Source organism: Ranitomeya imitator, chromosome 3 (assembly GCF_032444005.1).
Source record: "Ranitomeya imitator isolate aRanImi1 chromosome 3, aRanImi1.pri, whole genome shotgun sequence".
In the NCBI taxonomy this organism is placed as follows: Eukaryota; Metazoa; Chordata; class Amphibia; order Anura; family Dendrobatidae; genus Ranitomeya; species Ranitomeya imitator.
The window spans coordinates 795,328,336-795,343,335 of record NC_091284.1 but is presented as its reverse complement, the minus strand read 5'-3'; the positions used below and the strand labels follow the sequence as shown (position 1 = coordinate 795,343,335).

The 15,000-nt window shown below is 41.1% G+C and overlaps 1 protein-coding gene across 5 annotated transcripts in view; it reads right to left on the bottom strand.

Annotated features, from left to right (window-relative positions):
* Positions 1–1,384: 1,384 nt before the first annotated feature.
* Positions 1,385–15,000, bottom strand: part of YAP1 (Yes1 associated transcriptional regulator) — a 67,369-nt gene continuing 53,753 nt past the window's right edge. For 2 of the 5 annotated variants that reach the window (XM_069759193.1, XM_069759195.1), the window contains 4 exons: positions 7,078–7,268; positions 4,860–4,990; positions 4,592–4,704; positions 1,385–3,676 (listed from right to left, as the gene is read on the bottom strand). In XM_069759193.1, coding sequence (XP_069615294.1) covers positions 3,438–3,676; positions 4,592–4,704; positions 4,860–4,990; positions 7,078–7,268 — 674 coding nt within the window. In that variant the 3' untranslated portion in view covers positions 1,385–3,437. The remainder of the gene's footprint in view (positions 3,677–4,591; positions 4,705–4,859; positions 4,991–7,077; positions 7,269–15,000) is intronic. The other 3 variants (XM_069759194.1, XM_069759197.1, XM_069759196.1) reach the window with 3 other exon arrangements.

Below are 15,000 nucleotides of genomic sequence, written 5' to 3'. Positions count from 1 at the left end.
ACCTGGCTCAGTGGTTAGCTTACAGCTTTGCAGCCCTGGGGTCCTGGGTTCAAATCCCACCAAGGACGACATATGCAAGGAGTTTGCATGTTCTCCCACACGTTTCCTTCATACACTCCAAAGACATACTGATAGGGAATTTACATTTTTGAGCCCCACTGGAGAAAATTCAGATGTCTGCAATAATAATAATGTCTGTAAAGCGCTATGGAATTAATGGCGCTATGTAAGTCAGTAAAATTAGAAATGTAGTATACTTCTTCTGATTCGCTATGTCGCTTACCCGCAGGGCATTGCAGTAGCTTAGGTATCTATGGTTACGACCATTCATATAGTGAACAGCTAGTTGTTAGTGGTCGTAACCATGGATACCTAAGCTACTGCAATGCCCTGAACATGGGGTAAGCTACATAGCGAATTTCTAATTGGAGGTATTTGCTACTATTATTATTACACCTACTACATATTGAGATAGGATCATGGAGATGGGAATACATCTTTAATACCTAAAAGGTGCAGAAAGCAATTCAGAATGTAAAAAAAAATAGCAGCAATAATGTCAAAGGATTATCTCAGTATAGATTTTTTTTTTATTAGTGTTTCTAATTACGGTACTTATGTCGCTGGAAACCTTTTTGACATTGACTGATATTGATGAAAACGAATCATAAAAAAATCGCCATAAAGCAGAAACCCAAACTTTGGTGAACATTGAGCCAACTGAAAAGTTAGTTGCAGGTTTGACAAGTAAAACGACAAAATGAAAAACAGGACTATAAAATGAGACGCAAGCTCATAACAAGACAAAACTGTGAACATTTATTTAAAAAAAATTAAAAAAAATTCTTATGCAACAGATTTACTTTGCAAAGACCCCCATTGTGCATAAAGATGTACAGCCGAAGGCTACACAGGGGCCATAGAGGCTTCAGTAGCACAGAAAACTCGGGAGGCCCAGTAAACCCACCAAAAAAAAATACAGTTATTACGAGTGGTTGTACTGTACATATTTCGGGGCATAGTTTTGAGCTGGGGACTCGGGATCTTCATCTGGGGCCTCTGTGGACATAGTTTGAGAGTCCAGCAGTTCCTAAAGCTCATACAGACAGGAGAGGATCAGTGGTGGACGCCCATCTGAAATAGTTTTGGTGCAGTTTTTGTAACTTTTTTTTTTTCTTTTAACGCAAAGTAAAAACAATCAATCATTCTTCTATTCCCATCTTAAAGAACGCAAAAAGAAAACAAAAAGCCCAAAACATTAAACTGTAGCAAAAAAGTGAGAACTTTTTGCCAGTCACCGTCTATTCAAGGGAACAGACAAAAAAAAAACCCACAATACTACTTACAATTGGCTATTTAATTTTCTAATAAAAACACTTAGGTGTACAGTAAGAATCATTTAATAGTCATAAACATAAAAGAGTCAGGTAACAATCACCCATTTGCAAGGACAGGTGGTGATAGACAAGTTTCACAAGATGCAACACACAATTTGCTTTATTTGGAAAAAAGCAATGCTACATGTAGATCTAGCATTTTTTTTTTTTTTTTTTTTTTATAGCCAAGGGACCCAATTGGGTAATTTGTTGACGAGGCACAAAAAATAATACAGTCCTCAAGACGGGCGTTACATACTAGACTTTTGAAGTTCACATAAAAAGACATTTATCCGTAAAAAGACAGGAGGTAGGTGGAATGATTTGTTCGATATATGTCAAAACCTTTCTATTTGTCAGTAATAAAAACACATTCTAAACATCTCTCTGGTACCACCTCCAATCCGCATAAAAGTATAAAAACATCATCGAGCATATACTGGCACCTGCCGGCATCATCTACATCAGCATTTAAAAACAAATACTACATTACAGAGCCGTTCAATGTAGTGTTCAGAACCTTGCACAGACCCAACACAACTTATTTTAACCAATATACCAAAAAAAAAAAAACAGCAACGTTACATCAAGTACAGATCATATAATAAAGCTCAATACTTCAAACATGATTGAATCGGGGCTTGAGATTGCCTAGAGTTGACTTGAAGCCATCGGAGCACACATATCTCCCAGAAGACTAGTACGTAGACTATTACAGCTTAATGGGCTTCAAACATTTTATATAAAAACTGGTATGGCTGGGAAAAAAAATGAAAATATATATCTCAAGTGATCACAGAATTAGGCAATGTGTGCCATAGATGGGCAGATGACTCATGAGGAGACATCAAAGCTGTTCGGTCGCCAAAAGCCCAACACCACTTTCTTGCCCTCAAAAGTCTTAGATAGGACGACTGATGGGCGAATCAATTAAGAGTGGAAATGAATTCTACCCGAACCTTACAAAAAAGCTGCATTTGCAAAAATGCTGATTTTTTCGTAACTCTTTTCCGTGTGGATTCAGCAAAATGGCAGCCATCTACCGCCATTTTTGTTTAACCGTAAAAATCCATTATTATGTTTTTAAAGCAAGAAAACAAACAAAAAAAAAACCTTACCCTAACCTTAACTCTCTGGCCCTTCCACTCCTCACGGTCACCCATCCAGTCCTTGGTGCGTCTTCAAAAACTCCCCGCTCTCGTTGAATTCACTGGGTTCTACATAGTCGCACTCAAGGTCAAGGTGCACGCCATGGCTTGCGCCGAACCATCCCAGGTCTCAGAGCCGGGAATCCGGTCCGTGTTTGAGAGGCTCGGTGAATTAAACACGGACGGCGGCAGAGATCTGAAGATGCGATAAGGACCGGACGGGTGTACGTAGGACTAATTATTGCTTATTTTTGCTCCTCAGGGTCAGAGTAAGTAGCAGTTCTTTAGACACAGCATATCCCAAAGACAAAAGAAATTTAACACTGGTTCAAGGAATAATCAAGGCTTGTTAAGAACGATAAAACAGTCGTACGAGGATGCGCAGCCCCTTCAAAAGGAAATACGACATGTTAGAAATAATGGTAAGGATAAAAAAAGTCGAGGGAAGAGAGGCAATGCCACCATACAAGTTACATATAATTGAGTAAATATCTCGTTCTTCCCTGTAGGATAGCTAATAATGTCAGTAGAGTGGGAAGCAAACAGTTACTGCATATATTTACAAAATGGAGTATCTACTTGTAGAACGTATTGCTTAACTCTTCCCATTCACTTTACGGAAAGAGGCAGCTAGGAAATTAAAAAATGTTGATACCTCAGGCTCTTAAACGGTGGGGATGAAAAAAAAAAAAGTGTTTTTAATAATAAAAGCAGCAACGGGTGAAAAGAAAATACTAGAAGGAGAAGATGAAAATAATAAAAAAAAATAAATCATAGAAGTCCTTGAAAGTTTGTTTGTCTGGAGCACAACTCAATAGTCTACTTTGTGGCCGGTTTAGGCTTTGTAAAGTTACAGGCACTCTTGATTGACAAAATCCTTCAGAGATTTTGGAAACAGTTTTCTAAAAGGCCTCTATAACCATGTAAGGAAACTCTCTTTATCCAGTTTGGTGCCTGCAAGAACAGACTCCATGTCATTAAGGATGTCAGAACTCAAAGCTTCTTGTAGACTTGGCATTAGTTCCTCTCCTTCTACGTTCATGGCTTCCCCCTCGAGCGTACCAAGGTCCACATTAGTTCCTGGAAGTGCTTCCAAATAGTCAGGAAACCGGTTCTGTTGTGAGGGCATACTGCTTTGGTTGATTGCATCGCCTGAAAATAAGAAATGGGAGTGTTTTAGAAGAAAAAGATTATAAATCCGTCAAAATAATAAAAACGCAAAAACACAAAAAGTTGAAGCCACATCACTCAAATTATTCTAGACAGGAACGATAAAAGTGTCGGCAAAAGAATTTACATGTTTTGGGCATTTTATTTATTATGTTACTACTGTAGTAGATTCTTCTGCTCTAATGGAATCGAAAAAGTTCTCAGAAAAAGCATTAGTTGTAGGTTACTACGGCATGTATGTCCATTCGGTGAAGAGTCAACAACTGGGTGGGACCACCACCAATGACTATAAAACCACCTCTCGCCTTCGCAAAGCTTTTTCCAGAGGTGCTTTATTGTAAACATCCCCACAAGCAAGCAGGAAGACTACAAAGGGTTTATATAATTTCCCATCCCTTTACACCAGTTTCCGAGCATTGAAAAAAAAACAAATGTAAAATTTTGGGGAAGAGGTATTTGTGAAACTTTTTTCGCAATGTTTTTTTTTTTTTTTTGACAAAAAAAAAAATCAGGGTCAACCATGGCGCAATATATTTGCTATACATTATCAGTGGCATAATAAATTTGGCGCCTCTTACACCAATCTTTAACCATGAGCCTGCTGGAGTGTCATATGCCACTCTGCATAAATGACCGCGACAGAGTCATTAGTGGCACATGGGTGGCATTAAAAAGGTTGTAATTTGTTAGAAAGTGATTGTTGTCCACCACCCACCCGCCAAGAATAATACACCAGTTCACAGGTTGTGTGGATGTATTTCTACGCCATCCAGTTTAATGGCACCAAGTTGTGATACCAGACAACCCAATTAGTACCTTAATGTCCTAGATATTAACAGGGTTGAACCATAAGTAACATGCTACCCAACTGGTGAACGTGCCCAAAAAACAACTGACCTGTATCCATTTCGTCAACACTGTTAAGGAAATCATCAGGTGTGCGGGGAACACTGTAACTACTCATGCTCAATCCACTGTCCGTACTCTCATCTCTGGAGTGATATGTGCCGCTGCCAAAAAAAAAAAAGTTTTATCACAATTTTTGCAAAAAATAAATAAAACCAATATTTGGAGGGTCGGGGCAAGTAGGGAAATTATCAGGCCAACTGAGAAAATCTGGTATTTAGTTGCTTTTTTGAAAGGGGAGTGGTTGCAATGTACGGACCTGTTGAGGAAAGGATCGGAGCTGTTCATGGTCATTGTTCTGAGCTCTTGAGTGATTCCGGAAGAACAAACTGGATTTTGAGATCCACCGTCTTGCTCCATGGTTGGTAGTTGACTACGAAGAGCTAGTTCCTGCGAACCAAAGTAAACCTGTGTACTATTAAATTCAATAACAACATGACTAACTTTGACCTGGTCCAACACAGACACTAAAACTACACATTTCTCTACACTATTACGGAAATCCACTGTCGGCATACAGCCAACTAGCTCCACGGCCACTTTTGAAAGGCTCAAAAAGTTTTTTTTTTTTTAAATACCCTGCAGCCCAAAAAAAGAAACGCAGAGTTTGCGACAATGCCATTGTTTCTTTGCAACTTCCAGGAGCCAAATATCGCTGATAATCTTGAGCCCTATCTAATATATAATTGCCTAGAATACTACTTCCTGCAATTTGTGCCAACTTCCGTGGCTTTGTCCGGAGCTAATGTCCGGAGCTAATGTCCGGAGATTAATTGCCTAGAATACTACTTCCTGCAATTTGTGCCAACTTCCGTGGCTTTGTCCGGAGCTAATGTCCGGAGCTAATGTCCGGAGCTAATGTGCGGAGATAATGTCCGGAGCTAATGTCCGGAGCTAATGTCCGGAGATAAGTGACGTCAACAGTGTCCAGTGTCTGATTGGTTGCCGCCTGCTGCGAGCGACCAATCAGAAACGTGCCGTACTGTGACACACTCCGCCCGCCATTTTGGTGTGATTTTTGAATTTTTACTTAAATAACAAGAATTGTCAAGAGCTGGTGAGTGCAGCCATTTTTTGTTCTTTCTTACTATTATTTATTAATTGTATTATTCTTACATTTGAATAAATAAAGTATACATGGATTCTAGACTCCCGATTCTTTAGAATCGGGCTGCCATCTAGTTTAGTATAAATGCCTGAAAGTTGGGGGTGATGAGTAAATTCTGATATCGAATTAACAACTTCCGGTTTTAAACTTAAACTACAGTAGAACCATTCTTGGGCATTTGATCTCCACACAGTACTACAAACTAGAAGTTCACTCTAAAGTTAGAAAAAAAACCCACAAACTTGGGAAATCATTACTATGGACGTTTGTGTAAAGAACATTGACATCAAGACTGGTTTTTCAGCCCAGACCTGTCAGACTTGAGTGGTGTATATTTTTGGTCTTGCAGCCTTTATATTTTATGAGACTAAAGGTGTCAGCAGACCATAGAAGGACAGGGAAATTATGTATTATGCAGTCATACAAGTAAAAAGACAGAATTAGCCAAAGACTGAAATGCAGCAGGTGAAAGAAACAGTTTGTTTTGGTCTGCAGGTTTCATGTCAAATTTCGAGGGGGTTCCAAGAGATCCAACTTGTCCAATTTTTTCCCCGACAATGCTGGCTTGTTTACTGGATATGGGTCCAGTTTGGACTACAGCTATCTAAAGCACTTTGACAACTCAATGCATTTCCCGACTTGGCCATCTACACAGCTATGGCTACGTTCACATTGGCGTTCCGCCAATGTGCGTCGCTGTTGCGCCGGCGACGCAGCGGCGACGCGCCCCTATGTTTAACATAGGGGACGCGTGCGTCGTTTTGGTGGCGTTTTTCGCCACGTGCGTCGTTTCCGACGCTAGCGTCGGACGCAAGAAAACGCTACATGTAGCATTTTCTGTGCGTCCGATTTTCGTCGGAAAACGACGCACGCGTCGCAAAACGCGCGCGTTTTTGCGCGCGTTTGCGCGCGTTTTAGCGTGCGCCGCGCGTTGCGTCGCCGACGCACGGCGGCGCAACGCTAATGTGAACGTAGCCTTAGATTGACTTCATTAGAGAGGGTCATTCTTGTATGTGGTCTCCTTTTCCACATTTGACCGCTATTGTGGGTCAGGAAGGGTTCAGATCTCAGAAGAGAGTTGGGAGGTCCTCAAAATGTTTTTTTTCCCCCCAGTTGTCCCCAATAATAATTTAATCCCACATCTGGGGCTGAAATAGTAATCTTTTCTTGTACTGGTAAATGCCGCTATATTGGGTTAAGGTTGCATCTGTCATTATTAAGAAAAGGGGATGTATTATGGTTTGTTTTATGTTTGGACATAGAATGCTCAAATTTACCGATAAATCCCATTAGCCTTTCCACACACATACTAAACGACACAAAGACAACAAGACAAACATATAGAGAGTAACAAAAGGTTGTTTCTAACCTGTGGCCTCACCTGCCGAAGCAGTTCTTGGTGCTTGAGTCGTAGACGTTCTTTCTCCATCTGAAGCTGTTGGAGTCTTAGCTGTTGCTGATTGCCACCACCTCCCATAACACCACTCTGGGGGCTCTGGCTGGCAAGAGGTGGAGGGGATTTCACTGGCGCACTCTGACTTAGTCTCTGTTGGCTCATACCTAAATGGGGGATTAAAAAAAAAAAAAAAGGTTTACGTAAACTGGTATAAACCAATTGACCAAGAAGTCCAACGGTTTATGCAAATCAAATGAGAAAACACATAACAGAACTACAAACTAATTTTAATTGTGGGGGGAGCCAACTCAACATGTTCTGTTTAAGTTTTTGCCAATTTCTACCTGATGGCAGAGGTCAGGAAAAAAGTGATCGTGAGTTCTGGAATTCAAAAAGCCTGACGCCATGTTTCTGTTTGATGTCTGGCAATGGATTCGTGCTACCTGTTGAAATGTGGACAATTATGGTAAATTGTGAACTAGCATTATAAAAGATGCACGTTTCACAATTATCCTGCAATGGAAAAAGACTTGCTGAACATCCGATGAGCGAGCAAAACACTCAAGTGAAATGATCTTTTGTAAAACGCAAATAATAAAAAAAATCATCGTTCTCGGCGGTGTTAATAGGACTCGCACTGTGCGTATAGTTTATTAAAAACAGTAAAACGGCTATATAGCAACCACTAGTGATGAATGAATATACTTGTTACTCGAGATTTCTCGAGCACGCTCGGGTGTCCTCCGAGTATTTTTAGTGCTCAGAGATTTCGTTTTCATCACTGCAGCTGAATGATTTACATCTGTTAGGCAGCTTGATTATATGTGGGGATTCCCTAGCAACCATGCAACCCCCACATGTACTTAGCCTGGCTAGCAGCTGTAAATCATGAAGCTGCGTCAACAAAAACTAAATCTCCGAGCAATTACAAATACTCGGAGACCCCATGCTCGGGAAATCTCGAGCAACGAGTATACTCGTTCATCATAAGCAACCGCTGATTGGTAAAGGTTTAAAGATCGGCGGTCATATCGTTCAACCTATCGGTCCATGGACACCAAACCTCATAAATGGCCTGAAATTTCCCGTTCTGAAATGACTTCTCGGCAATCATCTCATTACCATGGGCAGGATTACATTGTCAGGTTACACCTAAATATGACCTCTTCACAAGTCACAGAGCATGCTCACAACACTCTCCAAGAAAAAAAGTCAATAGTCACATCTGACGCCAATGTCTATGTGACTGCTGTAAACCAGACACTGCCATCATAATCATATAGAAAAAAAATTGTACAGAAAAAAAGACAGCCGGAGAAAGACAGGTTGGAGAACACTGGAGTAGAGAAGATGGACATGGCCATGAGGCATAAATACAAGGTTAAAATAAGTAGAATTAGTCCATGTATCTAACGAGCCCAACCATTTCCCAGCGACATGCAGCCTCATCTCACGACCCGACTCTTCGCCTCCTACATATATTTACAGTTATTCCCAAATTTCTCATTGGGCTGGACAAAAGCGTTTCAAAATGAAGCCTATCGGGTTCACCCTATCCATACAGTGGGGCAAAGAAAAGGTTCTCTTTACATTACGCGACCATGGTGATTGCTTCCCCGCACTCTAATTTTCACCAGGTCACGGTGACCATAGTTTGCCAAGAGGTAAACAGATGCCTAATTTGGCAAACCTTTTTTGTCGGGCTAAGTTTTTATATACAGCTCTGGCAAAAATTAAGAGACCTCTGCAAAATTTTCAGTTTGTCTGATTTTTCTCTTTATAGGTATATTTTTGAGAAAATGTAAATTGTTCTTTTGTTCTATAAACTACTGATATGTCTCCGAAGTTCCAAGCAATAAATTATGTATTTATTTTTTGAAAATGAGAAATGGTCAAAATAACAAAAAAATGCATTGCTTGCAGACCTCAAATAATGTTAAAAAAAAACAAGTTCATAATCATTTAAAACATTAGTATTGTTGTTTATAACTCAGGAAGAGTTCAGAAATCAATATTTTGTGGAATAACCATGATTTTTAATCACAGCTTTCATGCGTCTTGGCATGCTTTCCACCAGTCTTTCACACTGCTTCTGGCACAAAAATTTAAGCAGCTCTTCTTTGTTTGATGGCTTGTGACTATCCATCATCCTCTTGATTACATTCCAGTGGTTTACAATGGGGTTCAGGTCTGGAGATTGAGCGGCCATGACAGGGATTTGATGTGGTGGTCCTTCATCCACACCTTGATTGACCTAGCTGTGTGGCATGGCGCATTGTCCTGCTGAAATAAATTAGTCCTCAGTTGGGGAACATTGCCTAAGCAGAAGGAGTCAACTATTTCTCCAGGATAACCTTGTATGCGGCTTGATTCATACGGCCTTCGCAAAGATTAACTTGCCCAATTCCGACACCTGATCGTCTAATGGTCAGACGGAGACCTGGAGAGGCGTACAAGCCACAGTGTATTGCACCCACTGTGAAATTTGAGGTCTGCAAGCCATGCATTTTTTTTTTTGTTATTTTGACCATTTGCTTGAAACATATGTTCGAGTCCCCGCGGCTGCATGTTGTCCTGGTTGTTAGGCAATCTCTGCATGTGTTGCGGCTGTCGAACAGCGAGGGGACTTGAAAACATTATTCGACTATGCTGAAGTCACTCGGTTAGCACCCAAGCATGGCGGATAACACCTTATCCCATCACGTTCGCTCATCACTAGTGGCCACAGATTGCTTATAGGACGCCCCCAATGAAGAGGCCGGCACGGGGTAAAACGAAAAGTACAGCAGTGCCACATCAGTCACATGAATGGCCCCGAACTGCGCGATAGTTCCAGCTAACAGAAATTACAGCCTGTTGGGAGTTTTACGGTGTGATATAATTCTACGCTGCTCAGTGGTACAAAGCACAGGAGGGTGCATAAACTCTGTACAAAATGTTACTCGAAAATCCGTTTCCTGGAAACCTCCGCTGCCTTCTACTCAGAACATTGAGTCTTCAAACGTGTTAAAAAGTAAATAAGCCAATTTCATATTATTTTAAAGCCGGGGCTTAGACTGTTTCCTGTCAGATTCCCATACCCCTGCAAATCTGGAAAGCATTTGATTGGCATATGAAGCCATACCCAGGCAGCTTAGACCTCACAGGCAGACAAACAAAAAAACGCTTTGTTCTGGTAAAGAGGGGAAATCAGGATATGGGGGGTGGGAGGGGGCGGATTACATTTTCTTGAGCAAAAAAAATATACAAAATAGAGACAACCCCCTAATTAAAGCATCCACCTCATGGCAAACATTCGGCACCTAGACAAAAAAAGAGTGGAAGGAGGAGAGAGGGGCACAAGTGATAATTAATGCTTACAGTATAGCAAACAGTAATTAAGATCACAAGATAATGAGATGTTAGCAGAAGGGCTGCAGGGAACCCACACAAGAGGTAACCAAGGTTCTTCTAAAAGCTCACAAAAACGGGAATAGGCCACAAAAATAGAAAAAGATGAAAAAAGAAGATCCAGACTGAGAAATGGGTTATACAAGAATCTCTACTGCCGCCCTATATGTCTTTATTTTGCCAATGGCACTCACCGGACTGCACAAAAAGCATGACAAACTATGAAAGCCATCTTGAACCTCAGCCATACGTTAGTGAAGTTTCCATCTCAAGGGTTTATGGTATATCCACAGTATCAGCTTTTAAGTTGTCTGGTAGAGGTGGGACCATCACCGGTTGGCGCCCTACCACATTCTTAATAAACCAAGACATGGTTTCATCACTACAGTCCATAATGTCCCCCATAGACTTAGATGGCTGCCAGCAAAATAATGGTTTGGATGATTGTTTGGAAGTCCACCATCTCATAGGAGCACTCACGCTGCAGACATCTCAGCCAATCCTCACATGTGTTGTGGCTGTCGAACAGCCAAGAGATATGCAACCGCTGGGAATCGAACATATATGTATCAGATCAGTGTCTGTCGAGAATAGTTTTTGATCTAGAAAGAATACAATTTTATCCACCTCTCACCTATAATGAATTTAACAATTTTTCACTTAGCAGAACCAAAGCGAAATCTTGAAAAATGGGGAATTAAAAATATATTAGAAAGTTGCTGAACTTTTTACCTTTGCAATAACTAAAGGAAACCTGTCGTTAGATTAATGATGCGGATGCCCAAACCCTCGACTGCAGCAAGGTATGAATGTCACTCTCTGAGAAGTTGCAGCATTTTAGAACTAATGTACCGGTAGTTTGAAAAGCAGTCAGAGGACTATATGGAGAGATGGTGTAGTGCAGCCCCTGACTGGCTTCTTGCACCACTCCAGTAGATGGGCAGGCCGTCCTTTATGGGAGAAACCTGTCAATCAACCGCAGCGTGGCGAGAAGAAGCGGGACAGCGGCCACTTTGAAAAGTCAGCAGGGGACTATAGGAATAGATCTGACTATTCCAAACTACAGGTGCTTCTCACAAAATTAGAATATTATTTACCGTATTTCAGTTCTTCAATACAAAAAGTGAAACTCATTATATAGCGTTATTACAATCAGAGTGATCTATTTCAAGTGTTTATTTCTGTTATGTTGATGATCATGGCTTACAGTCAATGAAAACCCAAAAGTCATTATCTCAGTAAATTAGAACACTTTACAACACCAGCATGAAAAATGATTTTAAAATCCGAAATGTTGGCCTACTGAAATGTATATTCAGTAAATGCCCTCAATACTTGGTCGGAGCTCCTTTTGCATCAATTACTGCATCAATGTGGTTTGGCATGGAGGCGATCAGCCTGTGGCACTGCTGAGGTGTTATGGAAGCCCAGGTTGCTTTGATTGCAGCCTTCAGCTCGTCTGCATGGTTGGGTCCGGTGTCTCATCTTCCTCTTGACAATACCCCTTAGATCTATGGGGGTAAGGTCAGACAGGTTTCCTGGCCAATCAAGCACAGTGATACTGTTGTTTGTAATCAGGTATTGGTACTTTTGGCAGTGTGGACAGGTGGCAAGTCCTGCTGGAGAATGAAATTTCCATCTCCAAAAAGCTTGTCAGCAGAGAGAAGCATGAAGTGCTCTAAAATTTCCTGGTAGACGGCTGCGCTGACTTTGGACTTGATAAAACACAGTGGACCTACACCAGCAGATGACATGGCTCCCCAAACCATCACTGATTGTGGAAAGTTCACAATAGACCTCCAGCAGCTTGGATTGTGGCCTCTCCACTCTTCCTCCAAACTCTGGGACCTTGATTTCCAGATGAAATGCAAAATTTACTTTAATCTGAAAACAACACCTTGTTCCACTGAGAACAGTCCAGTTCTTTTTCTCCTTGGCCCAGGTAAGACGCTTCTGGCGTTGTCTATTGGTCATGAGTGGCTGACACAAGGAATGTGACACTTGTAGCCCATGTCCTGGATACGTCTGTGTGTGGTGGCTCTTGAAGCAATGACTCCCGCAGCAGTCCACGCCTTGTGACTCTCCCCCAAATTTTCAAATGGCCTTTTCTTAACAATCCTTTCACGGCTGCGTTATCCCAGTTGCTTGTGCACCTTTTTTCCCCCATGATTATGGAGCTACTGAAACAGACCAAGGAACCTTTTAAACACTTAGAATAATTAACAAAAGACACCTGCAAAGGCATCCTAATTTACCGAGATAATGACTTTTGGGTTTTTATTGGCTGTAAGCCATAATCATCAACATTAACAGAAATAAACACTTGAAATAGATCACTCTGTTTGTAATGACTCCATATAATATAGGAGTTTCACTTTTTGTATTGAAGAACTGAAATAAATTCACTTTTTGATGATATTCTAATTTTTTGAGAAGCATCTGCCTGTAGTTCTCTCTCAAATGCTGCCACGTCTCAGGGAATTACATTCATACCTGGCTGAGGATTCAGGCTGCATGAACATAAGGGCAGGTCACCTAATTTCAGGATCCGTTTGTTCCCCTTCACAAGGCATCTTGTGTACTTAGTCTGGTCGAGAACCCAACAAAACGGTAGATGAATATAACATTATGTCCTTATAACCGGATGTAAGAAATGTTACTTAAATATACATATGAAATGAAGTGTATAAGACTTAACCCAAACTTCTAGAGTATAATATATGTCCTAATACTGTTCACAGATGCAGAAAGTCTCTCTCAACCAACCCCATTTTTCCCATTCACTTGAGAAGCTCCAGGGCGTTCCTATAAACATTACATAGTGGTCCTTTATCTAATTTGTATGTCCGCCCTAAGAATCAGATAATAGATCCCACCTAACAGGCAGCCACATTTTCTCTGGTGACCGACAGACCATTACTGGTGAGACCAGTAGTGAGCTCTTCTCTTCATTTGCTGTTCAAACACCATCGCCAAATGCCTTTCATATTTGGAGTGTCTGAGACACTGGCATTCTGGAAGACAATCGCCCTTTTCATTCATAGCAGATGAGATTTCAAAACAGGATTAGACAAAAATCTGAGTTCAGAGCTCTGTAGAAGGTATAAACCATCTAGCGAACGGTACATTGACCGGCCGTACAGGTATCTACAGGACCTATAAACCTGATCTCTACAGTCTTCATAAACAGCGCAGAAGTCTACAGCATTTAGCAGAAAATAAGTGGCATGTTCTATAGGATACCAGATTACGGAGACTACCTCTGGGATATGTCAAATCGTGGCTTGCCAAATTTGTATAGCTCGCTTAAAAAGGGTAAAAGTGAGAACTAACATGATAAAATAAAAATAAGTACGGTAATAACAAAATAAATAAAATCTCTTCAATCTTCGACTAATGCTCTGGTGTTCCATAACTGTCTTTCTTTAGTTCCTTGCAGTGATGATATCACGTACATCCAAGTGACCACTGCAGCCAATCATTGGCCGCAGAGGTCTAGCGCTGTTCACGCTAGTCTCACCACAGAGGCCAGTATCTGGTGTGAGCAGTCAAATGAGTACATGATATCATTATTACAAGGAAATAAAGACCGGCACGGACTATTACATTGCCGGTGCTGAAGTGTCAGGAGATTGAGAAGTATGGATTTTGGCCATTTTTTTTCTACATGAATTTCCTTTTTTATTTTTTTCCTTAATCGCAGATAACCCATTATTAGGTGAACCAAAAACTGCTTCTTTCTACAGTTAGAAATCAACCATCATCGTAAATCACAGGGCTGTCGAGTCGGAGTCCATTTTGGCGGAGTCTGAGCCGGTGTCATGGAAATTGAGGAGTCGGAGGTTTGGCTTACCGACTCCACAGCCCTGGTAGGACTATGGAGTAGGAGCCCATTTTGGTGGAGTCAGTGTCATGGAAATTGAGTTGACAGAGGTTTAGCTTACAGATTCCACAGCCCTGGTAAATCAACTATCATTGTAATCGGTAAGGCTTTGTTCATATTAACAAACGTCAAGAGTAGCGAGATGGTAAAGTCAATATCTCTAGAGTTATTCTCTCTACCAATCATCTCAAGTCCTCAGGAACCACCCAACACGTTTCTTTAGATGATTTCTTACAAAGAGGATGTAATTTGGGACAGTGCATCAATTATTAACTTAGTTGTCCCTTTTGTGAGAAATCTTGAAAACATGACCTTTTGACAGGACATTTTAGGATCACCGTTGAGGAGTATAGGTATATGATTTAATGCTGCCATTACTTCCAGTCTAGGGCGGTGAACAGGTTAATGTTAGCTACCCTGATGGTCTCTCTTCCCTGAATTGACCAAAATTTACTGGGCCAAGGTGGAGCAAGGGAGTCTCTGAAGGTGCCGATAGGCTCCTATTAACCATGTGGAGGCCAAGAGGAAGTAATTTTGGCCTTTGCCAGCCCAGTATTTGTCTGTCTACACCATATATCAAAACGCTCCATTCTAAGCCTTCTTACAGAGAGAGCCAAGGGAAA